Source organism: Nelumbo nucifera, chromosome 3 (genome assembly GCF_055504915.1).
Source record: "Nelumbo nucifera cultivar China Antique chromosome 3, China Antique-T2T, whole genome shotgun sequence".
Taxonomy (NCBI): domain Eukaryota; kingdom Viridiplantae; phylum Streptophyta; class Magnoliopsida; order Proteales; family Nelumbonaceae; genus Nelumbo; species Nelumbo nucifera.
Genome location: NC_142651.1, coordinates 102,397,363 through 102,424,903, shown reverse-complemented (window position 1 = coordinate 102,424,903; position 27,541 = coordinate 102,397,363). Strand labels below are relative to the sequence as shown.

The 27,541-nt window shown below is 40.0% G+C and overlaps 2 protein-coding genes across 4 annotated transcripts in view; one reads left to right on the top strand and one right to left on the bottom strand.

Annotated features, from left to right (window-relative positions):
* Window positions 1-13,507, top strand: part of LOC104598970 (BTB/POZ domain-containing protein) — a 34,636-nt gene extending 21,129 nt beyond the window's left edge. For 2 of the 3 annotated variants that reach the window (XM_010261299.3, XM_088902145.1), the window contains 11 exons: window positions 8,300-8,483; window positions 8,688-8,756; window positions 8,851-8,949; window positions 9,386-9,465; window positions 9,560-10,403; window positions 10,927-11,621; window positions 12,211-12,295; window positions 12,424-12,475; window positions 12,593-12,642; window positions 12,823-12,870; window positions 12,983-13,507. In XM_010261299.3, coding sequence (XP_010259601.1) covers window positions 8,300-8,483; window positions 8,688-8,756; window positions 8,851-8,949; window positions 9,386-9,465; window positions 9,560-10,403; window positions 10,927-11,621; window positions 12,211-12,295; window positions 12,424-12,475; window positions 12,593-12,642; window positions 12,823-12,870; window positions 12,983-13,159 — 2,383 coding nt within the window. In that variant the 3' untranslated portion in view covers window positions 13,160-13,507. Of the gene's footprint in view, window positions 1-8,299; window positions 8,484-8,687; window positions 8,757-8,850; window positions 8,950-9,385; window positions 9,466-9,559; window positions 10,404-10,926; window positions 11,622-11,782; window positions 12,296-12,423; window positions 12,476-12,592; window positions 12,643-12,822; window positions 12,871-12,982 lie in introns of those variants that run through there. The other variant, XM_010261300.3, reaches the window with a different exon arrangement.
* Window positions 13,508-14,705: 1,198 nt separating this feature from the next.
* Window positions 14,706-27,541, bottom strand: part of LOC104598971 (uncharacterized) — an 88,701-nt gene continuing 75,865 nt past the window's right edge. The window contains exons 26-27 of the mRNA XM_010261301.2: window positions 16,431-16,535; window positions 14,706-15,127 (exon numbers count right to left, since the gene is read on the bottom strand). Of these exons, the coding sequence (XP_010259603.1) occupies window positions 15,014-15,127; window positions 16,431-16,535 (219 nt within the window). The 3' untranslated portion in view covers window positions 14,706-15,013. The remainder of the gene's footprint in view (window positions 15,128-16,430; window positions 16,536-27,541) is intronic.

Below are 27,541 nucleotides of genomic sequence, written 5' to 3'. Positions count from 1 at the left end.
ACAGCCAAAATATGAGTAACAATACACAACCTTGTTACAAGGATGTTTCGGTAGGTTTTAACAGTCCAAGAAGAAGAGAAAAACAGCCCAGAAATTTCTGGGTTAAACCAGATTTAATGCAGTCGAAGGTAGTACAGAACAGCTAGGTTTTTCGGACACTTCAACAGTCCAAACACAGTCGAAGATAATACAGAACAACTAGAAAAACTGAGCACAACTTACAGTTCGAGCTTCAACAGTCCAAACACAGTCGGGCTTCAAAACAGAACAACCAGAAAACTAAGCACAACTTACAGTTCGAACTCCAACAGTCCAAACACAGTCGAGCTTCAAAAACAGAACCGAGCTGTTCCTCTTCCCCTTTTTCTTTCTCTGATTCTTCCTGGCCACCGAACCACTTTACCAAGAGATTCTAGTCTTGGGCTCGTCCAATGACCTCCAAGAATCAGGCAGTACGTGACTAAGCTTCCAGCCCTAGGATATTCAAGTTTAGATACGCTCTGATACCATGAAGAAAACTGAAGAGAGGAGAGCTTGAGAGTTCAGCAATGAGGGTCTGAAAATGAGAGTTTCGAACCCAACCTCTCTCAGCACCCTAACACTTTTATTAAGATATATTTGAATAATTACAAGGAGGCCCTTAGTTGGGCAAGAATTTACACAGAACTTAATATAGACAGGATGGGCCCAGAATAAGGCCCATTACAGAAAAGAAACATAAATAACAAGAAAGACTAAACAACCTATGGGCCATTCGGCCCATCTTCTCTACAGAAACAAATCAATATTCTACCATTCCAAAACATGGTATCAGAGCTCTAGGTTTGTCAACCTTGAGATTTTTTTGGCCTTCATTGCCCGTTTTTTGTGTTTTTCTCTTTTGGCCTTCAGTGTTGATCTGTAACCAGAAGTGTTCCTTTATTCTCCTTTCCTGCTGGCCTTATTTTTCCTCCATTAACAATGTCCGACATGACTGCAACAAGTGCTCCCGTCCAAACCGATGAAGGAGCAACAAATTCTCATCCTCACACTGGTGATTTGCAGAATATTCAGGCAACATATAGATTGAATGGCCAGAATTACTTGAAGTGGTCACAACTAGTGCGTACCTATTTGAAGGGAAAAGGAAAAATTAGTCACCTCCTTGGAACAGGACCAAGGTTGGGCGAGCTAAATTTTGATGCTTGGGACGAAGAGGACTCCATGATTATGTCATGGTTGTGGAGTTCAATGACACCCGAGATCAGTGATACTTGTATGTTTCTTCCCTCTGCAAAGGCTATTTGGGATGTTGTCCGACAAACCTATTCCAAAGCCCATGACGCTGCTCGTGTCTATGAGGTCAAAGTGAAGACTGTGGCGGCCAAACAAGGAAGCAAGAGTGTTACAGAGTATGCAAATTTGCTGCAAAATTTATGGCATGAGTTTGATCATTATCGGGTTCTTGAGATAAAGTGCGCAGATGATGCTGTGATCTTGAAGAATTTTATTGAAAGAGATAGGGTGTATGATTTTTTGGTCGGACTGAATGCTGAATTTGATCAGGTCCGAATACAAATTCTTGGCAAAGAAGAAGTGCCTCCATTGAATGAAGTCATAGCCCTTGTCAGAGCTAAGGAAAGTCGTCGTGGAATCATGCTTGAGCCTAAAGATCCCGAAGGCTTAGCCATGGTGGCAAGGGGAGGAAGTTACAGTGGTTCAAAGGGTGAGAACAATCACAACTTGGCTCGTGACACAACCACTCGTGACTCTGACGATAACCTCTGGTGCACCTATTGCAAGAAGCCCAGACATACGAAAAATCGGTGTTGGAAACTTCATGGGAAACCTCCTACATCCAGCAAGGAATGGGGAAATCGAGGAGTTTCAAAAGGAGTTCAACAGGCCTATAATGTCTCCACAACCCCGCAACAAGAACACTCAAGTCAGGGACCATTTAATGATGAAGAAATTGAAAGGCTAAGGTGCTTCCTGAAATCCTTGAAACTAGGAAGTAGTTCTACCTCTCTTGCTCTCTTAGGTGACTCTTTATCTCTAGGATTACATGCCTCGGCTAGTGTTTTTCCATGGATTATTGATTCTGGAGCTACTGACCACATGACACCCTCTTCACTACATTTTCTCACCTATACACCCTGTCCTAGTAATAAAAAAATTTCTGTTGCTGATGGTTCTTTCACCACAGTGGTAGGGATTGGGAATATTCAAATTACTCCATCCCTATTACTTAAAAATGTGCTTCATGTTTCTAAGTTATCCACTAGCCTTATCTCTATACATAAACTCACCCAGGATGTGAACTGCAATGTTGTGTTCTTCCCTTCTTACTGTGTATTTCAGGACCAAGTTTCGGGGAAGAAGATTGGACTTGCTAAGGAAAGAGATGGACTCTACTACCTTGAAGCAACCAACAAATCATCTCACACTGTTATGCATGTCACACACAAGTCATTCTTATCTACCTCCAATAAAGATTTAATTTGGCGTCATCATTTCCGTTTTGGTCATCCTTCATTTCCTATTTTAAAAACAATGCTTCCTTCCTTGTTTAAAGGAATTGATGTTGAAACCTTTCATTGTGATGTTTGTGAACTTGCTAAGCACAAAAGGGTTTCATTCCCAATCAGCAATAAAAGATCTTCAACTCCTTTTTATTTGATTCATTCGGATATATGGGGCCCTTCTCAAATTCCCAACATTACTGGTTCCAGATGGTTCGTCCCCTTTATTGATGGTTGCACTAGGGTCACATGGATTTTTCTTCTTGAGTCTAAATCTGATGTGGGTACGATTCTTCCCAACTTTCATAACATGGTCCAAACTCAGTTTGGTGTGAGAATTAAAAGGTTTCGATCTGACAATGCTACAAATTATTTTAATCAGAATTTGTCCCCATTTTTTCAGAAAGAAGGCATTGTGCATGAATCCTCCTGTGTTAACACTCCCCAACAGAATGGGGTAGCTGAGAGAAAAAATGGCCATCTTTTGCAAACCACCCGAGCCATTCTCTTTCAAAATCAGGTGCCAAAACAATATTGGGGGGAAGCTGTCCTTACTGCTGCCTACACCATAAATAGACTACCATCTAAAGTTCTTGACAACCGAAGCCCAATACAAGTCCTTTCTCAATTTTACCCTGATATTCGAGCCTCAAATAATCTCACACCAAGAATTTTTGGCTGCACTGCCTTTGTTCATGTCCATAATAAGGGAAAATTAGACCCACGAGCAATCAGGTGTCTTCTTGGGATATTCCCCAACTCAGAAAGGTTATAAATGTTATCATCCAACCACCAGAAAATTCTACACCTCCATCGATGTCACATTTGAGGAAGGAAAATCTTTTTTCACTCAACCTTATCTTCAGGGGGAGCCCTCATTAATGGAAGATAAGGCCTTGGAAATGGAGGGATGCTTAGATCTTGAACCTACACCTTCACAGTCTGAGTATGAGTATGACCTACCTATTGCACTGAGAAAAGGAACCAAAGAATGTACCAAACACCCATTGTACCCTTTAGCCAAATATGTATCATTCCAAAGATTCTCTAAATCCCATAAAAGTTTTCTAGCCAGCCTTAACACCATTCCAATTCCTAATACTCTAGCCGAGGCACTTTCTAATAAGGAGTGGAGAAAAGCCATGAGAGTGGAAATGGAGGCATTAGAAAAAAACAACACATGGGAAGTTGTGGATCTACCAAGAAACAAGAAGATGGTAGGTTGTAAATGGGTGTTCACAATTAAGTACAAATCTGATGGGTCATTAGAAAGGTACAAAGCACGCCTGGTAGCCAAGGGATATACACAGACTTATGGGGTAGATTATCAGGAGACTTTTGCCCCAGTAGCTAAAATGAATACAGTAAGGGTGTTACTGTCGTTGGTTGCTAACTATAATTGGGATTTGCAACAGTTTGATGTAAAAAATGCGTTTCTCCATGGTGATCTAGAAGAGGAGATATACATGGACATTCCATCGGGTTTTGGAGAAGGCATTAAAAGGAACAAAGTTTGTCGGTTGAAGAAAGCACTATACGGTCTTAAACAATCTCCGAGAGCATGGTTTGGAAGGTAATGCTGAGTACAGGTTACAAGCAAAGTCAAGGTGACCACACATTGTTTATCAAACACACAGCCTCAGGGGGAGTTACTGCACTATTAGTCTATGTGGATGATATAATCATTACTGGGAATGATAAAAAGGAGAAGGAAGCATTGAAAAACTGCCTTGCCAGAGAATTTGAGATAAAAGACTTGGGGAGACTAAAGTATTTTCTCGGAATTGAAGTTGCACATTCTAAACAAGACATCTTTATAAAGTATGTTGTTGATCTTTTGAGAGAAACAGGAAATATGGCATGTAAACCAGCTTCCACGCCTATAGATCCCAATCATAAACTTGGAGAAGCCCACAAGAATGCAAGTGTAGACAAGGAGATGTTCCAAAGACTAGTTGGAAATCTCATTTATCTTGCACATACATGACCGGATATTGCATATGCTGTAAGTGTAATAAGTCAGTTTATGCATAATCCTAAAGAAGTTCATCTGTAGGCTGCTAATCGAATTCTGCACTATTTGAAAGCTAGTCCAGGAAAAGGAATTTTATTCAGAAGAAATGGAGGACTAACTCTTGAAGCATATACAAATGCCGATTATGCAGGATCTCCAGTAGATAGACGGTCCACTTTTGGTTACTGTACCTTCTTAGGAGGAAACTTAGTCACTTGGAGGAGTAAGAAGCAAAATGTAGTGGCTCGGTCAAGTGCAGAGGCAGAATTCAGGGCTATGGCACAAGGAGTGTGTGAATTACTCTGGTTGAAGATAATTTTAGAAGACCTGAAGATTCCACGAGAAGAGCCTATGAAACTATATTGTGACAACAAGTCAGCCATCAATATTGCTCACAATCGTATTCAACATGACAGGAACGAAGCACATCGAAATTGACTGACACTTTATAAAAGAGAAACCGGACAGCAAGTTGATTTGCACTCCCTATGTGTCTACAAAAGGACAACTGGCCGATGTACTTACTAAAGGGCTCAATAGTACAGACTTTCGGAGAATTATAGCCAAGCTGGGAATGGAGGATCTCTATTCACCAGCTTGAGGGGGAGTGTTGGAAAACGTGGGGTTACTGGTTCAGATCTGAAAATAGAATTGTATATATTCCTAGGATTGTGGAAGGATTGATTTAGAAAGTTTTTTCTTTCTATTTCTTTCTTTCTATTTTTGTACTTTCTATTTTCTCTTCTTTCTATTTTTTCTTCTTTCTATTTTCTTTTCTTTCTATTTTTCTTTCTTTCTATTTTTCTTTCTTTCTATTTATTGCAGCAACTTACTGTATAAATATGCCCATTGGCAATAGAATGAAACAAATCGGATGGGGAGACCCAATACTTGTTTGTCACCTCAGTGGTGTGTTCTTTGTAAAGCGGATGGGGAGACTGGTTTTCACCTACTGGTGTCTTGCCATTTTGCGAGGTCAATTTGGGAATGGGCTTTGTCCCTATTTGGTTGTTGTTGGAACCCCCCATCAGACTTGCAAGGCCTTTTTTCCCCTTCTTTTTTCAGGTGGCGGATAAAAAGGGGAAGGACAATGTGAAGAGGACTAAGGGCTGCGGTATGTTGGACACTTTGGGAAGAAAGAAATTCCAGGATATTCTTAGAAGTTCAGAGAGGAGCAGCAGATCTGAGGGCTATCATTCATATTAGGGCGGTACAGTGGCTGAAATCTTTGGAGCTTTTCACAGATTACACTGTGGATGACATGTTGAGGAAGTGGGGTAAAATTGCAAGTTGCACACAAACTAAGTCAGTAATGAGTGTGGCTTGGACCCCTCCACCTAGTGGATTCGTGAAATTAAACTTTGATGGGTGTAGCAGGGGAAATCCGGGACAATCGGGGATTGGGGGTGTTTTTAGGGATGAAAATGGGGTCATTTCTGCCATGCTCTCAGGCCCAATTGGAGTGGGTGACTCCCTTAGAGCTGAGATCTTTGCAGTTATGGAAGGAGTCCAAAAAGCTAAGGAGTTGAACATTAGGAAACTCTTAATTGAAGGGGATTCAGAGGTGGTGATAGGGTGGCTGCTTAAAGATCACAATGGCTTATGGAAGTACAATAATGAGAGGAGGAAATTCAAGTGGCTGGTGCGGGAGATGGAGGTTAAGATACGTTGGGTTAAAAGATCGGCTAATTCCCTAGCTGACGGTTTAGCTAAACAAGGGGCAGAAAGGGATTCACTTTTTTGGGCCAAGCTGTAACTTTAGTGTGTTTTCTTTCTTTTCTCTTTCTTTTTTCCTTTTCTTGAGATTCTTTGTTGCTCTTGGAAGATAAGCGTGTTTGTCTTCCTTTTGTAAATCTTCTTTGATGAATTAATGAAAGTGTTATTGATAAAAAAAAAAAAATAGAATGAAACAAATCAGTATTCTACCATTCCAAAACACCTAGTTGCTTCGTTAATTGGGTGGTAATAAAGTTCAGTGAACTCTCCCCATCAATTAGAACCACCACACTCCAGCCCGAAATAGAGCCCATTACCCTCATAGTCTGAGGAGCTACAGACCCTATAAGAGCATGCAGGGATATCTCATGGATTTCTAAGTTGGTTTCCTCCGTGGGTGATAGGGGGACCTCCTCCTCACCCTTGGATTCCTGCTCATCTTCCTCTGGTTGCAATAGGAAAAGTTGTGGGGCCTAGCATTGGTGCCCCGGTGCTAACTTTTCTTCACAGTTGTAACATAAGCTTTTATCCCGCTGGGCTTGCATTTCGGCCCATGATAGTTTTCTTATTGGGCAAGGGTTTTGGCCCATTATTTTGGTTGACCTGGGTTCAGCCTGAACTGGGGAAGTCGTAATAACTGAACCGAGTTGCTGTCTCAAGGGTGGTCAAGGGGGGCCTTTAGGGTCGGGCCGAGAGTCCTGAAAGGCTTCTTACTTCTCTCGATCTTCTCTTCGAAGAGTCTGGCCAGACCCACCGCTGCTATAACAGTCAGAGGTCGCATGACCTTCACTTCATGCTTGATTTCGTCCTTGAGGCCCCCTACAAAACTTCCAACTGAGGCATTCTCTGTCCAATTCTGAACTCTAGATGCCATCTTCTCAAATTGGTTTTGATATTCTCTAAGACTTTAGCCGTTACAGACTGCCGGATCTTGGCTAGAGATTCATCAAAGTCTTCGTACCCAGAAGGTCCAAATCGGATATTAAGGGCTTTGGTGTAGTCAAGCCAGATGAGTTGCGGGTGACACCTCTGGTACCAATGATACCAAAGGTTTGCCTACCGTCCAAGTGGATAGCCATGATTTGCAGCCTCTGGGAGGCAGGGATTTCATGGAATGCAAAGTATTGCTCAGCTCTATTAATCCAAGGTACAGGATCATCACCTGAAAAAACGGGGAAGTTGATCTTGATCGCTCTTCCTGAAGGACTTCCATGTGGTTGATGATTGTCTCCATTGGACCCTTCTTGCTCGCCTTCCCTGTTAGCCCTGGAAGCGGTCCTCTTGAATTGTGAAATGAAGGTGGTTATGATTTTCTTCATCACCTTCACATCTCCATCGATCCGGTGAAGATGCTCTTCCAGGAGACCGGCTCAATCATCAACGGCGCTGGACCTGGTAGTGGACATCCCAGGTCGAGCTCTGATACCAGTTGATAAGCTGCACAGCAAAACTGAGCTTCTTCAAGGGAGCTCTTCCTCCTAAGAAAGAAGATAAAGAAGAAAAAAACTCTGGTAATTTTTCTGTCCTTCCTCAGAACTTCAGTGATATTTATACTACTGCACCTCATGCATAACAACCCGATTTACCCGCACATGGGGGGGGGATTAGTTATGCTGATGTGTCCTCCTGGAGTAGACAAATTTGATAGGGGGTGCCACACGGGATATTTTTAGTAGACTGCCCGGCTGAACCCCCAAAACCTGAGATGGCTGAATCGGGGTTCTATCACCCTACTTCTTCACTATGGTCCCTGCCTTCTGTTTTCTTTAGGGCATAGAGGAGGTGAAGAGATCCAAGTGGATTTTAGGTATGGGGTTTGCTCCATTTTCATATTCTGCTATGAACATGTTCTTACTTAAAAACCTATGTATATTTTTAGCTGAAATATCAATGTATGCATATATTTACGTGGATAAACTGGTATCTCTTTGATAATTTTTGTTTCCAATTTTTCAGACAAGCACTCGGGATGTGTTTGCCCGTGCAAGTTTCTACTGATAGTCTGATTTAGTGAACTTCTGCTTCTATGAGTTCTCATTCTTTTGCTGCCATATAATGTGACTGGCAGGAATATGCTTCATGGTCCGTGGAAAGAAGCTAATGCACCAGTTGTAACCTTGCATGTTGATGATGACAATGTTAATGGAGAGGCCATTGCAATGGCCTTGGCATATCTCTATGGACACCATCCAAAGCTTAATGACAATAATGCATTCCGTGTTCTTGCTGCTGCATCCTTTCTTGATCTTCAGGTAATCCATTTAATAGAGTAATGGCAACTAGATCCCTCTCTAATACACCTCAGAAAGTCAGAAGCATAGACCTTTTGGGTTCTTGAAGAAACTTTCTGTTTTGTACATCTCTTCTGTGCACCTCCAGCTGTCTCTGCATGCACTGGTGCATGTGTTATTGCTTGAAGTTTTCTTCATTTGTATCTTGAAGATCTTTCCATGCAGGATTTATGTGCTATCTGCACAGACTTCATCATATCTGAGCTTTGGACTTCAAATTTCTTGGCATATCAGGTTAGGTCCATCTACTTTGTCTTTGTGATCCACTATTTGTAAAACATACATATTCCTATCTTTTAGGTTTTGACTGCTTCTATTTATGATAAAGGTATTTGCAGAGAGCCAAGATTATGGTATACATGGAGAACGGGTTAGAAGTGCTTGTTGGGGTTACCTTTGTCAAAGTGGTGCTGTGGAGTTGAAGGAGGTAAGGAACAAGGGTGCTGGGCCTTGATGGTTGCACCTTGTCTTTCCAAAGTTTGACAATAACTAGGTCTAGTACTTGATTCAACTTGTGTTGATTAAATCTTGATTTTATCTTCAGTCTTGTCTTTTTCAAATATGGTTTTTTCTTGATCAGTAAAATAAACTGCAAAACTCTTTTGTCATATTGAGGTCATTTTTAGACTATGTAATTGCTTGTATTTTACTTAAAATTCCATCAAGAACTTCAGTGTTCATCTTTTTTCAAATATAATTTTTTTTTTGTTCTGTAAAATAAACTGTGATTTTATTCCGAAGACAGTTATCAAGTAAAATTTTGTAGTCGAGTCTTCCAACTGTGATTTTTTCATACTCTTCCATATTTCTATGGGGCTCTGAGTCAATTATACTGAATTTATCCATGGTTAACATATGAATAGGTGCTGCCAAAACTTTCTTCTCAAACTTTGCATGCACTACTGACCTCTGATGAACTATGGGTACCCAGTGAAGAGGCACGGTGAGCGACTTGATATCTGCCCCAAGTTGGCTTTTATGGATTATAATTTTAAATGACTTCAAAACTAGATCATACTCTGTCTTTTTATTTAAAGGTTTGAATTGGCATTGTACACACTACTTGCAAAAGATGCGCTTTTGAAAGCTGAACACTCTGACCATGGAAGCTCAAGCTCTGAGATGGGAAGATGTGCCAATTTTGATTCATCGGGAGTAAAAGGCAAGAGTTTAATTGATAGCAGCACCGGTAAGCAGCTAATGGAATCAGAGCTAGGACACTTAAGTTTAAGGGATGATCATGAAGGCCTGAAAACTGCTCATAATATTCTGGTTGAGCTTGCTGACTGTGTGGTAGATTTCCATGCTGGGATTCCTGATTCCAGACAACAAGTTGTTAGACAATCTTCAGGCACTCAATCAAATCTAGAATCAAGATATTCCTGCAGGATGGAACAGTCTTCCTCTTTGGGGAGCTCATTTTCAGATCCAAATGAAATTAGAAAGTCCTGTGCTTATGTTGAAATACCAAATGATATTGAGGCAAGCAGATTGGGGGGAACTGGAGCAGCTATGGAAGGACCATCTGAAGAAGGCACATGCTACCATTTAAATAATAATGTTTGGCTTCCCCGAGACCAAACAAGGCACTGTACTTCAGCAATCTCTTCCTGCAACGGACTTATGGCTAATGAGTGGGGAAGATGTGGGATGCTACCTCCCTCATGGGGTGGCAGGACTGTGTGTAGGAGACAGGTGAAAAATAATGGCAAAGGGAACTGTGAGATCCAAGGGGAAGATCATGATGTATTTATCAGCCTCTTTGAAGGTGGTTCCCTTCTGTACTGTAACATGTCCTTTGAGGCACTACTAAATGTGAGAAAACAGCTTGAAGAGTTGGGATTCCCTTGCAAAGCCGTGAATGATGGTCTTTGGCTACAGGTCAGAGTGCGGTACCCATTTCTGTAAGACCTAATCTTGCATGGAACATGTCTGTTATGTATGAGGAATGCTTATGTAAAAGGATGAGATGCAATTATTGATAAAAAAGGATGAGATGAAGCCATCCTTCCTACCTTGGCTTTGCATGAAGGAACAAATAGTCTTGGGACCCAAGAGTTGTCCTAATTCAATCAGATAATTCTATCCATCTGATTTATTACATCCTTTGTTTTGCCTTGATCAGTATAAAAATAAACATGGTATTATGATCCATATACAACTGTAGTTTTTGTAGCCTAACAGATCTTCATTTTAAGACCCATCACATTGTCACCTGACCCCATACCCCTAGCTTGTGTGCTATCTTCAAAAAAAAAAAACCCTAGCTTGTGTGCTACTGTGCTTGTCAGGATGGCGAGAAAGATCCTCTTTGCATCCCACATCTGTTTCATGATTTGATTTTACCTTTAATCAAGTCTACATGTGCTAATCAAACGTTGATGTTTTTCTTGTTTTCATTTAGATGCTTTTAAGCCACAGGGTGCAAGAAATTGGAGCTGATACGTGCAAAAATTGCTGCCTTACAAGCATGGCATGTGCATGTAGACAACCATTTGGGTTTTCACATGGAGCTACTACAAGTGGTTATTACATGCAAGAGCATGATCGGAGCAATCAACTAGGCAACATGGGAAATGTGTATGTTGCTGATGCAGCTCAAGGTGAAGGAAGTGGGCTTTTTAGGCCTGTGCGAGTGCATGTTAGAGGGCCTATAGATGGTCTTGCTGGTATTGGGCGTGGGACAACATTTGTATCCACAGCTGCCTGGCCTCCCACACGTTTTGTCTTCTCCCGGGTCCCCTTTGGACTGGGAAACCGAAATTGCCAGCAGCCTCTTGCTAATGATGAATCGGAGGCTAGGGCAGATGTTAATGGAGACCTCTCTGGAGATGGGTTGACAGCATTGGTTGGGCTCAGCCAAGGGGGGAGCAATGTCATTCCTGTTCATGGAGATCAAGGTGAGAGAGGATATGAACCTGAGTTGCAAAGCAGATTAGTTGGAGCTTCAGTTGCAGGGCCAAGTTCTAGTGGCATTCCTGTACATATGCTTGAACCACAGGATCATACCCTTGGCTTAGAGTGGGAAAATGCAGATGCCTCTTCTATATCATTGGATATGAAAACACCTTTGCGTCACTTTCCTCCTTTCCGTTTTGGGTAAGGTTATTAACAGGTTTTAGTGAATTTCCTTGTGACATTTGTTCTAGGTACTTATAAAAAAGATTGACCTTGAATTGCACCTTGCAAATAGTTACATGTTTTAAGGATATGTAACATGGAACTCCTATGGCTGATGCTTGATTGCCTTTGCCTGTCAGTGGATGGTGGATCCAATGCAAGGTGTCGAAATTGCGGGTTGATGGAGCACCTTTTTTGCCACCAGAGAAAAATTATACCCCATCCAACTTCTTTTGGATGAATTTCAATAATAGTTGAATTAGTTTCCGGATTATGTCCCATTGATTTGTAGAAATGGGAGGGGTTTTGGTGATGGCTTGATCTTATAATTAAATGATGGGCCTTCTCATTTCCACAATGCTGTAAATATAATTTCCTGTCAACTAGCTATTTCCCATTTCCACTTCCCTGTCCTACTGCAGAACATATGCATTCTGCTACCTACCATTCAAGCGTTTGTTTCTTTCCCCTTTATTAAACTTACTGTAGTTGGTGAAAATTTGTTATCATTTAATCCCTTTATTCCTCCCTACTTTTATGTACTGATGCTTCCCCACTATTGTGTTAGGGTGGAATTTGAGGATGTGCACAGGCTCACTGATGGTCAAGTCAAGCACTCACCAGAAGTATTCTATGCTGGCTCTCTTTGGAAGGTATTGAATCTTTAACTCAGTGGATTCCCCTTAAAAGAGGGAAAACCTTGGATGTGGCATTTCCAAGCATTCTCATTTGTGAGTTCTTACTATAGAACTTCATAAACTCTGTATGATGGGTGATATAGGTCAGTGTTCAGGCTTTTAATGATGAAGATCCACAGGGGCGGCGCACTCTTGGTAAGATAACTGGTTGAAAGGCTATTATCATGATAGAGAATGCTTTATCCATTTCATGAGGAAAATATGGATATGTTAACAGACAGACATGTGCTTATTTTTTCTCTACCATATCAGGATTATTTCTCCATCGGCGCAAGGCTGAGCTAATAGATTCTGTAAGAAAGGTGAGTCCTGATCAGCAAGCAATGTGTTACACCTTTCAGCCTTTGTTTTTTTTTAGGATTGTTCAGTATTTAATCAATCATTACGATCTCTGGACCACATTGAAAACTGACACTTCGGTTGGTCATTATTTTTGATAATTAGTCCTTGTGAATTATTAATTCTACATATTTGAGTTGCAGGTTCATATGTATGTAGATTCTCGTGAAAAGGTTACAGCTCGTTACCAGGTTCTACTCGTAGATTCATTATATTACCATTTCTTTTTCATGTTATTTGTATACAAAAAAGGATGGTGTTACATTATTTTGATGTAATGGTTTCTTACATTTATTTATGTAGTTAATATGTCCATCGAAGAGAGAAGTAATGGTGTTTGGAAGCTTCAAGCAGACAGGGACTCTGTTGCCAAAGGCTCCCAAGGGCTGGGGTTGGCGCACAGCTTTGTTATTTGATGAGCTTGCTGATCTTCTTCAAGGTGGTGCTTTACGGGTGGCTGCAGTTGTGCAACTTGTCTGAGATTGAGGTAACTTGTCATGTTTTGAAAGGTGAACTTCGGCTATGCAACTCTCATGCATAATACCATCCAATTGGTCTTTTTATTCTGGTACCGGGACAACGAATTTCATAATGCGACTGAGAAGCCAGATCGCATATCTAGCTACAACTGTTCACAAATTCAATCTAACTAGATGCTTTTTCGCTGAAGACAAAATGTTTCACCTAGGTACCGGGCATCTTTCTTGTATTCTATTTTTAATCGTCTATTTACCTGTTATGATTGGACATTATTTTTTTCCATGTAAACTGATGTTGTAAAAAGATACAATAAGAAAGAAATGAGCAATTTTTAATTATTTGTGGACACCTAATCATCCAGTTGACGTTCTTCACATAAGCTAGATCTTCAAATTTCAAGCTTGCCTTTTTACCGAATGGGAAATCTCTACTCTTAATTTACCTTAGCTGCAATCAACTATAAAACCCTTAATCCAGTAAGCAGTGAGAACCGGAGGATCATGTCTTCGAACATTGGGGTCTGGATATGAGCTGCTCGAGTAATCCAAACGCCGCCTCCGACGTACAATTTTCCGTTTGAAAAGGGTTGTAAGAAAAGCGTCCCTTGAACGTTTGGGTAATTCAATTCTACACGAGATTCTTCATCACCTTTGGCCAATCCACCTTTAGCAGTTGGCATTCAGCACTCACCCTAACGCAGCAGCTCTCAGGTTTGAAACGAAGGAATGGCCTCGTTAAGTCAAAACCCCAACCCCAAGTGCTGTGCTGGGACTGGGATGTTTTTAGCCCGAGTGACTGGTGCCTTATTAGTACGTGGCCATGGGTGATACATGACAAAGGCCAGTCTTGTTACAACAAGACTGGATCTGCTCCTCACACCAACCTCACAGTATGTTCATGAGAGATGTTCCCAATACACAATGGGATGTAGATCCCAATTCTGTCACAACTGCAGCAAGAAGACATTGAAGCAACTTCCATATTCTATCCAACGAGGTGTAACTGTAACATTTGAACCGTCTTCATTTTCATTTCCTTTCCTGGACATGCCCTTTCTCTTAACTTGACACGGACTAGTTTGGCAAAATTATGGAACCAAATCATGCATTCTGTCGAATCTGAATTGGCTGAGTGTGAGAGGTTGAGAGTGCGAAATGAGAGTGCTTGGTTGTTGGGCGTTACTATTGGTTACACAGCAATGGTGTTCAGCAAATCCATTTTTTGTTTTTCTCCATGTTTTTTAAATAGGTCAGTACTCAGTACCGTGCAACGTCATATTGCAATTTGAACGACTGATCAATAGTACACGATTTATTTAAAGCTGAGTCATCTGGTTTATGATCCAAAAGGATAGTGAAAAAATTGTTTCATCTTACAACCTTGATTTATTCTCTACTTTCATTTTAATATTTTATTTGAAGCCTTGGTCCTCCGGTTTAATCGCAGTCTTGCATCTTTCAGTGTACAGTACAGCTACAGTAGAAAAGGCAACAAATTGTTTCATCATTCATCAATATATCTGCTTGCAACAATCAACTCAAGGCCGGAGAAGTAATCATGATACACTTATTCCCATTACTAGAATTGAATTTGTACAGGACAATATGCCACCAGTGTAGCAGAATAGCTTCATTTGGATCAACAGCTTGACAAGTATATCACTATAAGCTAATATAATTAATTATATAGTATTGGCAGATACAGTACCCATCAGGCAATCACTATATATGATACATGGGAACCTATGATGGACTACTCCATCAATATCAGTCCCTAATTTTGTTCGCTGCAGAAGGGAAAGAAAAAAATCAGCAAAAAAATGGTCTGTACAGATGTGATACGGTGATACCTCCTCTACATGAAATAACTCAGTGATCTTTTCTTTCTTGATCCGCCTTCTCCATAAAGCTCATTCCATTGGAGAAGCTCATTCATATTTGCAGACTCTGATGAAACACTTGCGCATACCTGCAGAAATGACATTATAATATAAGCCATTTATAAGCCTTCAAGTGTACAAACAATAAAATATCTACACAAGGACCATGGAATGCTCAGAAAAGCATAGTGGGTGTTGAAAAGCATCCTCGAAACGGAAACTGAGGTTATCATTTGCATTGGAAGAAGAGATACAACTGCTGTACACCACATCAGAATCTCCCCCATCCCAACCCAACCCACCCAAAAATGGGTTTCCTTCCATCCCAGAAGCTTCTAATTTTACTGATTCATACGTGTTGTGTAATGTGCAGACCTGACTGCTATATAGCATATAAATTAGAAATTGATTAAACCGGCAGGAATAAATCAAGTTTGGAAGAAAATGCATCAGGTGGGTCATGAACAAGATTAAATACTGGTACAAAAAATGTGTATTGATGGTAAGTCAATTTAAAACCTGGATCTTTACTAGAGCACAAGTAATTAGTAGACACAAGTCAACTCAACAAGAACTTATCCCAACAAATCATTATACAAATTTGGGTTGCACAAAAAAGTAAAGTTTTTCTCTCTTCTTTTTTCTTTAGCGACTTGAATAAAGGCTGGACTCTCTCTTTGGGTTGAGAAAAACTAAAAGTTCAAGCTAGGCACAAAAGGTATTCCCCTTCATTCGATGAGCTCTTTGTCCAGAAGCTGTTCCATCTTTGATTATCCGCACCTAAAAAGAAATCTAACTGCTGATCTCTAATTAAAATCCCTTATTCCCTATAGTGCGCCTATTTAGTCCAATAAGCTTGAAAGGCCAGGGAGGAGGCACAATACATAGAAATTGTACTGTTTGAGCAGGCACTTCATGGCTTGTTGTGTTACATTAATTTTTGCTATTTTTATGATTATTTCTTTTGTATCTTGGTCACGTTTTATAAACCTGGGATGCTTCTATAAAGCTTTGTATCTTTCTCTCTTCTTTGTATCTTGCACATGGGTCATGCCTGGGCTAAAGCTTTTAAAAAACTTCGAATAGGCCCAAGAACATAGTCTGGTTCAATGCAGTTAAAATTCAGGCCCAAACCATTCATTCAGGGTCAAAGTGTGAACCGTGTTCTACAAGGATTAGGGACAGTGTTTCCCACCTGGCGTTCTTAATTATTTGATATATTCTGTTTTTCATCAAAAGTTATACTAGCTTTAGATCTTTAATCAATTTCAATAATCTAAACAGTACTATTTGCAAAATTAAGAGGTTATGGTGAAATCCTGAAAGAAAAAAAAAAGCAAACCATTGATATTTTCTAGTAGCAACATCTAAAAGATGCCTGAAATAAGGTACCTGTTCATGCGCACGTTTGAAATCCTCCATGTTTAGAGGGCGGATGTCTCCACTGCCATATAAAGTGGGTGGCGGTTTGTTCTCTGCTAATGCTAGAGCTTTCTCCTGAAATATATGTGGATGAAACTCTTAGATTTTATTCGTTAACCAACACTAAAAATAGAAAAAAGAAGAAAAACAACTGTATCAATTTACAATAACAGTGGAAAATAAAATGATAAACCAAATCAATTAATTCAACAAACAATCATCAACAAGTTTTCTACAACATGCATAGGAAACGGTTCACAGCCATAGAAAATTTACTAGGTAAACTAGGTCAGAAAAGATTTAAATCAGAAGAATAAATGGGCTATATGATAGCAGCTAAAACCAATGGATCCATAAATGGGTCCTGAACGTACCTGTACCTACATGCCACTTTTCTTAGTGGGTTCCAATAATGTATGACAGGATGAAAATAACATTTATATGATACAGGAAGAAACCATGGCAATTTGCATGACAAAGAGACTTGAAAAAGTAGAATGAATAGGCTACCATGCACCATCACCTAGAGCATAATTGAAAAGGTGCAATACCAACCCAAAAAGAGAAACTCGAAAAAGTCGGGCTTTCAAATTTAATGGGGATGTTCTTACAAACTTATTGTACTCAAATAACACAAGCAGACAAAGTGGGAACTAAAGCTTTTAGCTGGAGAAAAAGAAAATTTAGGTTCCCAAGCAAGTGAAACCGTGAAACATTCAAGCCCTCATATGCTCCTTTTCCAAAATCCTCTTGTTAAGGGAAAGATGCCTCAAGTGTGAAGTTGTCAAAGTATAGAGATGTTGTGAATATGCAGAACAAACAGGTCTTGAAACAATCCTCCCCAGCTAGCCTATTGGCAGTTGGATTAATATATCTTAGAGGTCCAGTAAGAAACCTCTGATTGGCCTCTAGGAACTTGTTAGACTCATAGATTTGATAGCAGATCCAGCTGACCCAAGGTACATCAGAGTTTACTGCAGAAAGAGGTGGAAGGGGCTGCCACATCACTACATCGGAAACAATTCTTTCCCACACGTATTGTTGAATCCTCTAAGCAAAATTTCCCCTTCTTCTCCTCATCTTTCTCCCCCTTCTCTCTTTAAGGAGGCTAGACACCTCAAATTTGTTTCTGAGCTCGGCAGTATCCTAACAGTTTGGCATCAGAGCAATGCCAAGCACTTGAGCTTTGGCCATGGAAACTTAAGTAGATCAGATCAAGAATGGCCTCCACAGGATGTCCAAACAATCTCAACAGCCCCTCATCTTATTATTTATAGTAGGGTTTTAAGAGGAGTACAATGACAAATCTGCCCGATTAGTAGGCATAAAGAAACATATTAGTACATAGAGGCCCAGGCCCATTAAAAGCCTAAGAAAGAAACAAAAAATAGGACCACATAACATAAATAAATAAAGGCCCAAGCCCACAATGCTAGGTCTCACAACACTCCCCCTTAAGCTGAGCATAGATATCTTTTAGGCCCAGCTTGCATAACAGCTCCATAAATCTTTCCTTGGTGAGTCCCTTGGTAAAAATATCAGCTAGTTGTATTGTAGATGGCATATAAGGAATACAGAAGTCCCTAAAACCAATTCTTTCTCACACTAAGTGTCTATCAATCTCAATATGGTTTATTCTATCATGTTGGACCGAGTTGTTATCAATGTTGGTTGTAGCTTGATTATCACAATACATCTTTAGAGGCTTGGTCACATCTATCATGGAGAGTATTCATGGGCTCACAAGTAATGGATGGGATGCTGGAATTTCGGCTAGGACTACAAGAGCTTCTCCATGGAAAGCTATCCAAGCTTCTTTGCCTCTCTTCATTCCGTGGACAAGGTATGATTTGCACTCTAGTAACCTCAATCAATTTTGGGAAGAAGTCCGGATCGGGGATTCTCCCTTTAAGGATCAGTTCCTTCTCTGTTTACCTTGTCTAATATAAAAAAATAAGCCTATATCAAGTTTCTTGGTGCCCTCACAAACTTCCACAGGGTTTGGGTGGAACTTGGGTTTTAGAAGAGCAGTTGGGGAGTCAACTGAATAGTACATTGTCTCTTCTTAATATTCTAGAAGGAATTTTCTTAGATCACTCTAAATCAGATAGAAGGGTTTGGACTTAATCAACCTTTGGAACTTTTTCTTGTGCTTCTTACTTCAAAGCTCTAGTTCATCCATCGGGTCAGTTAGGGCAGCCTTTTCTGGTAGAGAATGTCTGGTGCAAACCGATTCCTCAGAAGGTTGGGAGTTTCTGTTGGGAAGCAATCATGGAAAGAGTCAACACTTGGAATCTTCTTCAGAGAAAGAGGCCTTTGAGTTGTTTATCTCCCCAGTGGTGTGTTCTTTGCAAGGCTGAAGGTGAGACTGGTTGCCATTTACTGATTTCCTGCTCTGTTACTAATCACATTTGGGAGTGGTGTTTATCTTTGTTTGGATGAAGATGGTCTCCTCCACTAGATGTACAGAGACTTTTTGCTCCTCTATGTTTAACTGGTCAAAAAAAAGAGGAAGAGTCATGTGGATATGTTTTACAGCTGCTGCTTATTGGACTATTGGGGAAGAAAGAAATGGGAGAATTTTCTCAGATAGGGAAAGAAGTCTGCCAGAAATTCTGGAGTTTGTTCAAATCAGAGTGGTACATTGGCTGAAGTCCTTGAATTTATTTAAAGACATTTAACAGGTCAGCTCCAGTAAAAGACACATCCCTACCCTCTTGGACTCCTCCACCTAGTGGTTTTATCAAACTTGATTTCAATGGAAGTAGCATGGGTAATCCTGGTCCATCAGGTATTGGGGGTGTCTTAAGAAATGAGGAGGGAGTGATAATTGCTCCCCTTTTGGGGCTAATTGGAATGGATGATTCTCTTAGAGCTGAGATTTCAGCTGTTATCGAAGGAACTCAAAGGGCAATTGAACTGAACATCACCAAATTGGCAAAAGAACGTGATTCTAAACTGGAAGTGGATTGGCTGAGAAATGATACTGCTAATTTTTGGAACTACAACAATGAAAAGAGGAAATTTAATTGGTCAACCAAGAATATTGAGGTGAAGATGAGTGGGGTTAAAAGAAGTTCTAACTCCTTTGCTGATGGGCTAGCTAAACAAGGGGCAACTAGGGACTCTTCGTTCTAGGCTATCTTGTAATTTTTCTCTTGTCTTGTTGTTTTGGTTAGGTGAGATAAGAGAGTTTATCTCCCTTCTCTTGTACTTGTCTATTTTCTCTCTATCTTTAATGAAATTTGTGAGTTATTGATAAAAAAAATTGTGCATATCTTTTAATATATAAGAGACTCTTTGAGGTGAGGGTCGACTCTTTTGGACACCTCTATGATTATTCTTGTTCTTTTCTCTATTCGGCCAAGAGTGTTGACATGGTATCAGAGCAGGTTGCTTTTTGATCTATTTTCTCCTCTCTTGATCCTCACTAGAAGCAGTAATCCTGTCGTCCTATTAGGATTTATGGCCCTCTGTTCTTTGAAAAGGATTAGGGCTGTCTTGATCAACCCTAACTTCAGATCTGGTGTCAGCTAGACCTGATATATTCGCCCTACAAACAACATCTGATTTGGTTAAGTTTTTGAAGGAATTCTGATCTTCTTCTTGGGGTGGCAATACTGTACACTTTCCTTTTTTGGACTGCAACAGCTTTGGACTTCAGGCCTTCTACATCAGCCTACGATTTAGGATTTTCTCTCCAAATTGAAGGGTTTTCACAAGCTCTTTTTAACCCTACACTCAGTTTCTGGTTTGGAGATTTCTGAGGGCTATTTCGATCAGCACAAGGTACCTCTTTGTTCTTGGAAAAGACGCCTGATATGCTGGTAAATCACAGTTTTTTTCTCAATCGGCTGATTCAATCAACCTATAACCCTAGATCTAGTGTCATCCTAGGGTTTTCTTGCTTCCCATTTAATTGTTTCAGATTTCAGATTGATATTCTAGAGATTTTTTATTCGAAAGTCCTAAACCTTGCCTTTTTTGACTGTCAACTTTGAGTTCTTGATTGTTGGAGTTGTTTGTTGTATTTTTTTTTGGGATCCCTTGACCTCCTCTAGTATTGGAATACTTCTCTTTTACCCTGGATTAGAGTGGACTGTTGCTGAATTTGGTTTTCTCTAATATTCTTGTGTCTGGACTATTGTTTCCTTGTTGAAATGGCCTCTGATAGACTTGATATTATTCTTGTGAAACTAGATGGATCAACCTATGGGATTGGCACTATTGTTGTAGCACATGGGAGTAAGAAATCTTCTATTAGCGGTGATTCTTTTGTTAAAGGAGATTCTCTAGAATCTACGGTTGAGGATAACATTTTACAACTGGTAACATCTGCTATTTTTTTACCTTTTCTGCTATTGGCTTATCTGGTGAGTTCTTTGGTTATTTTTTCCCCTTCTCATGTTTAGATCATTGACTTTGGAGCTACCAACCATATGACAGGAGCCTACCCTAACCAACCAAGTAACCTTACTGAAACCCATCACAAACATATTCTTACTGCCAATGGTGAAAGGGAAGGGGCTTTCACTCATTGCATCTTTCCCTCTTACCAAGACCTTTCTTGTTCCTGATTTCACTACAAATCTGATTTCTATTGGCCAGTTAGTTGATGAAGGTAATATTCTCACCTTTTCTCATGATGGATGTTTGATTCAGGACCGAAACGCTGGGAAGGTGAAAGGGAAGGGGCACAGGTTGGGCCGCTTTTTGCATTGGAATTCGAGAAGTTTCAAACAACATTACCATCTTATTTCAATTCCTCCACTTCTAGTTCCTTTAAGAGTCACAAAAATAATGTTTGGGACTTATGGCATAAACGTTTGTCATATACATGCTGAGAAATTAAAATTTTTGTTTGATTCATGCCTTATTAGACTAGAGTTCCTTCCGTGAAGACTTTTGATACATCTTGTGTTTCTTGTTGTTTAAGTAAGAGTGGTACTTTACCTTTTCCTCACATATCTAAGCATGCTACCTCTCCCTTTGAGCTTATAAATACTGATGTCTAGACTATATCCGTCACTTCTCAACTTGGATACAAATATTTTGTATTGTTAATTGCTGATTGTACCGAGTACACATGGATATAATTTCTTCTATACAAGTAAGAGGTGTTCCCAACATTTAGGCTGTTTGATGATATGGTATAGGTTCGGTTTCAATCACAGGTGCGCATTCTCTGTTCAAATTCAAGGGGAGAATACATTGACAGAGACTTTTTATCCTATTTGAAGAATCATGGAATACAAGTACAACGAAGTTGTCTAGATACTCCTCAATCAAACGATGTGGCCGAGTGTAAGAATGGACATATCCTTAATGTTGCGAGGACATTATTGCAGGAGTCTCATACTCCTTCCTTTTGGGTAAAGGCAACTAGTACAACTGTGTTTTTGATCAACTATATTCCTTCCTCTGTTCTTGGTAATATGTCTCCCTTTTAGAAGTTGTTAGGTCGTTCTCTAGATTTATCTATGCTCATGTTTTTGGATGTGTGTGCTTTGTTCATCTTCCCTCTCATGAATGTTCTAAATTGTTTGCACAATTTGTCATGTATGCCTTTATGGGTTACAATCTTGATTACAAAAGATTTCTTTGCTATGATCCCTTTATTCGTCATATTCGTATATCACATAATGTTGTTTTCCTTGAGCACATTTCCTTTTTTGCTGAAATTGGTAGACTGTCTGCACCGTCTGTTTCTGTTTTGCCCATAGTTAAGGCAACGACTAGCCGTCGCCTAAGCGACTAGGCGGTTTTTCATGGTCGCCTCGCCCAAATGCCACAGGTTTTGCATACTAGGCGCTCGTCCAAAGACTTAAGTGAGCACCTATATACAAGGCAGGTGCCTACATACATCTAAACAAATTATTTATTTTTTTAATTTATTGTTTTGATATTTTATTGGTTGTAGCATTCTTTTAAAATAAATCCGTTACATTATATCATTTTAGTATTAAGACAAGTATACAACTAAACTAATCTCCACTTTCTTTTCTTTATGTCATAAGGGCTTTGGTTCGATTGGAGAGGGAGGAGAACCGAACACTACAAGCTCGAGCCCCAGCCTAATTCCATCGCACCTTAGCTCGAGCAGGTAAGTTGATAAGTTTTTCTCCTATTCTTCTTCATCTTCTGCCCTATGAGTCCAACTGTTCTCAGTGAGTCACTCTCATTCTCTCAGTCAGCGGTCCGCCCCATGAGTCCATTTTTTTGAAAAAAATAGGGGCTCCACCCTATACTCTTCTCCCTTCAATGATTCAATATTTCAGTCATTGTCCACACTTGAATCATGTCAGTTTTTAACAGCCGAAGCTGCTGAACCTACTCTTCAATTCTTCTTCTTCTCATTCAAATGTTTTTTTAATATTTTTTTTGATCAATAACACTTTCATTAAATCATTAGTAGAAAATTTACAGGAGGAAGACAAACACACTTATCTTCCAAGAGCCACAAAGAGCCTCGTAAAAGGAAAAAAAGAAGAAAAAGAGAAAAGAAGAAAAAAAGACAACACTAAAGTTACAGCTTAGCCCAAAACAGTGAATCCCTTTCTGCCCCTTGTTAGCTAAACCGTCAGCTAGGGAATTAGCCGATCTTTTAACCCAACATGTCTTAACTTCCATCTCCCGCACCAGCCACATGAATTTCCTCTTCTCATTGTTGTACTTCCATAAACCATTTTGATCTTTAGTCAGCCACCCTATCACCACCTCTGAATCCCCTTCAATTATGAGTTTCTTGATGTTCAACTCCTCAGCTTTCCGGACTCCTTCCATAACTGCAAAGATCTCAGCTCTAAGGGAGTCACCCACTCCAATTGGGCTTGAGAACATGGCAGAGATGACCCCATTTTCGTCCCTAAAAACACCTCCAATCCTCGATTGCCCCAGATTTCCCCTACTGCATCCATCAAAGTTTAATTTCAAGAATCCACTAGGTGGGGGAGTCCAAGCCACATTCATTACTACCTTGGTCTGAGTGCAATTTGCAATTTCACCCCACTTCCTCAACATGTCATCCACAGTGTAATCGGTGAATAGTTCCAAATATTTCAGTCACTGTACCGCCCTAATATGTATGATAGCCCTCAGATCTGTTGCTCCTCTTTGGGTTTCTGAGAATATCCTAGAGTTTCTTTCCTCCCACAATGTCCAACATACAACAGCCCTTAGTCCTCTCCACATTATCCTTCCCCTTTTTGTCCGCCACCTGAAAAAGGTAGGGGAGAAAAGGCCCTGCAAGTCTGATGGGGGATTTCAACTGCATCCAAATAAGGAGGAAGCCCAATCCCAAATTGACCTCGCAAAGTGGCAAGACACCAGTAGGTGAAAACCAGTGTCCCCATCCGCTTTACATAGAACACACCACTGAGGTGACAAGCAAGTATTGGGTCTCTTCTTTTGGAGTAGATCACCGGTGTTGATTCTTTCCAGATAGGCTTCCCAACAAAAACTACCAACCCTAGGAGGTATTGCTCTGCACCAAACCTCACCAACAGGGAAAGGGGGGAAGGTAGGACTGGTGGACTGACTTAAGACTTTGAAGAACGAAGCACAAGAGAAGATGCCATTGGGGGTAGGTGTCCAAATTCTAGAATCCGCCCTAGTGAGGTCTAAGACAACGTTATTAAGAAGTGCAATAAGGCTCGAAATATTGTTGAGGTCTGAGTCCCTCGAATCCCTTCTTAGACCCAAGTTCCACCCAATCCCAGAAGTGGAAGAGGACGGGGTGATGAAAGACGAGATCGGCTCATTTTTCAAATTAGAAAGAGCATACAAAGAAGGAAATTGATCCTTTAAAAAGGCGCTCCCCACCCAGGTATGTTCCCAAAATTTTATGGAGTTAACGGAATTCAAGTCATACCTGATATTAGGGGGGAAAACTGGTAGCAAGTCATGAATGGCTTTCCAAGGAGAATTGCTTGTGGTCCTAGCTCTAATTCCAACGTCCCATCCATTGTGCTCCAGCCCATGTATACTTGCCACTATTCTAGCCCATAGCTTCTCCTTCTCCATAGGGAACCTCCACAACCACTTCCCCAACAGAGTCATATTCCTTCTCCTGATACTCCCAAGCCCTACGCCACCACAAGACTTACTCCTACATACTATCTCCCAGCTAACTCTGTCATCCCTCTTCTCCTCTCCTGGTTCCCATAGGAAATCTCTCATAAGCTTCTCTAATCTGTTAGCAACCTTCACTGGGATTTTAAACACCGATAGGAAAAAGATGGGTAAGTTAGCAAGCGTGGCCTTAATTAGTGTAATTCTCCCACCGAGAGAGAGGTAGTTCTTTTTCCAGGATACCAGTCTTTTTTCAAACCTTTCCACCACCGGGTTCCAAAAGCTCTCTCTCATGGGATTATCACCTAATGACAACCCTAAGTAGTTCAAAGGCCACCCCGAACCTTCACACCCCGACACTTCAGCACTCTCCCTGAGCTCTCCCTCCTCCAAGTTCACCCCCACTATACAACTTTTCCCAAGGTTAACCTTCAAGTTAGACATTTGCTCAAACAGTTGTATTACCAACTTCAAGTTCCTGATAAAGCTCACATTACCGCCATCACAAAATAGGATCGTGTCATCAGCAAACCTAAGTGAGTGAGGGGGGTTTCCACTCTATCAACTCTCTAGCCTCTAATGAGTCCCCTAGAATTTGCTCTGTGAATCAGTTTCCCCAAAACCTCCGCAATTAGAATGAACAAGAAAGGGGACAGGGGGTCTCCTTGTCTTATACCCCTACTGGCTGGAAAGAAACCTAACACTGCCCCATTCACTAGCACTAAATAATGACAACTCCTGACACAACCCATGATCCACTTGCACCATCTAGCCCCAAATCCAAATTTAGTCAAAACTCTCCTCAAGAAATCCTAGTCCACCAAGTCATAAGCCTTTTCCAAGTCCAACTTACAAACCACTCCCTTCTTCTTATCCCTCTTAAAGTTCTCCACACTCTCATTAGCAATTAAAATCTGATCAGTAATTTGTCTTCCACTCACAAAGGCTCCTTGATAGTGTGCAATGATATCGGGCAATACCTTCTTCATCCTCAAAAACAACACTTTTGCAATGATCTTATACAAGCTATTAACCAAGCTAATTGGCCTAAAATCCTTCGGGTGGGATGCATCTTTCTTTTTTGGAATTAAGGCTATAAATGTAGAGTTCACACTCGGATTGACAATTCCTCTCCTAAAAAACTCCTCAAACACCCGCAAGAGATCATCTTTCAAGATATCCCAACAGTCCTGATAAAAAACCATTGTGAACCCATCCGGCCCTGGAGCTTTTGTTCTATCCATAGAAAACACAACCTCCTTGATCTCTTCTAGAGTGAAGCTTCTTTCCAACCTTCTCTTGTTCTCCACCCCTACATCTGGCCAGTCCAAACCTTCTACCCACACCCTTCTACTCACAGGCCTTCTTAGAATAGATTTGAAGTGCTCCACACAGGCTCTGGCAATCTCCTCTTGTTGTACTAACTCGACTCCATCTACTACCAATTTGGAGATAAAGTTCTTTCTTCTCCTGCCATCTGCTAGAGAATGAAAATACCTAGTGTTTCTATCTCCCTCTTGCAACCACTTGCACCGAGATTTTTGCCTCCAGCTAATTTCCTCCTTGTGTAGACAATCCTCTAGCTGTCTTCTCAAATCTCTCCTGAGATCATTGTCTTCCTCTCCAAATTCTCCCCTTTCTTCTTTAGAGTCAAGGCTTTCAATCATATCACTAATATATATGATATATGGCTGAAACTTTTTTATATGGATGAACTACATGTCTCAAATATCATTAATATGAGATTTGAAATGTTTTATTTTGCTTCATTAATGTTTTTTTACATGGCTGAACTACTCTTTTATTTTTTTACCAGTTTTTTCAATTGTTTTTTTATATCATTAATATATGGCTGAAATGTTTTTACCTGGCTAAACTACCAGTCTGAAACCTGATTATATGGCTGAATTGAAAATTTGATATTTGATTATATGGCTGATTTTTTTAATTTCTATTTGTATATTGCAATATTGCATTTGCTGTATATTGCAATTTGATATTTGATTATATATTTGCTTGCTTTAAATTTCTACTTAATTTCTATTTCTAACTGAATTATTGATTATCCGAAATTTGCTTGCTTTGTTTTTGTTTTTATTAATTTATTAATTAATGTCATTGATGATTTACCCTTGGTCCTAGTCTTTTTATTGCTGATTTTTCATTGTAATTGCTGATTACATCATTGATTCATTGCTGATTTGTTTTTATTTTCGTTAGATAATGGCAAATGAGGCAAATCAAAACACTTCTGGCACTAGGAATAAGGCCCTGTCAAAAGATCCAGCATGGAAATATGCATATTGGCATGATTTAGAGGACACAAATGCTAGTTCATGAAGGTGGTGATCTCACATGGAATGAAGTGGATGAAACATTAGGAGCAATTGAAGCTGTTGAGGGTGCAAATAGGCCAAGGAGAGGTGCATATACAGTTTATAAAAATGCAAGTAGAAGGAGAGGTAGAGGTGGCTGTGGAAGAAGCGATGGCAGGGGACAAGACAAAGGAAAGAGTGTTGTGCAAGAAGAAGAAGATGAAGATTCAATGTGGGATAGAAACACTGAGGATATTGAAGATGAAGATAAAGTCATAGAACTTGATGGGGAAGATGAAGACAATGAAGATGCGGATAATGTTGATTGTGCTGTTGATGATGTTGGTGGATTTAGTGGAGGGGTTGCAGGCTCTTGTTACCTAGACACTGAAATTAGTTAGATATTTTTCTTTATTGATCATCTTTAAACTTCATGTTTTGTTATCCTTAATCCTTTTGTGGAGATTCTGGAGAATTAGATAAGTGCCATATTTATTTTTTGTTATGGTTTTATTCTTTGCTTGATTTGGTTCCTACTTCCTATCTACTTCCTTTAAATGCCTAGAATAGATAAAATTCAATCAAGGTATGTCGTATATATTTGATTTGATTCCTAGTTTTCTACATAATTCCTTTTATTCTTTGTTCATTTATTGTAAATTTACAATGCTTTTTGTTTAATTTATTATTGATTGT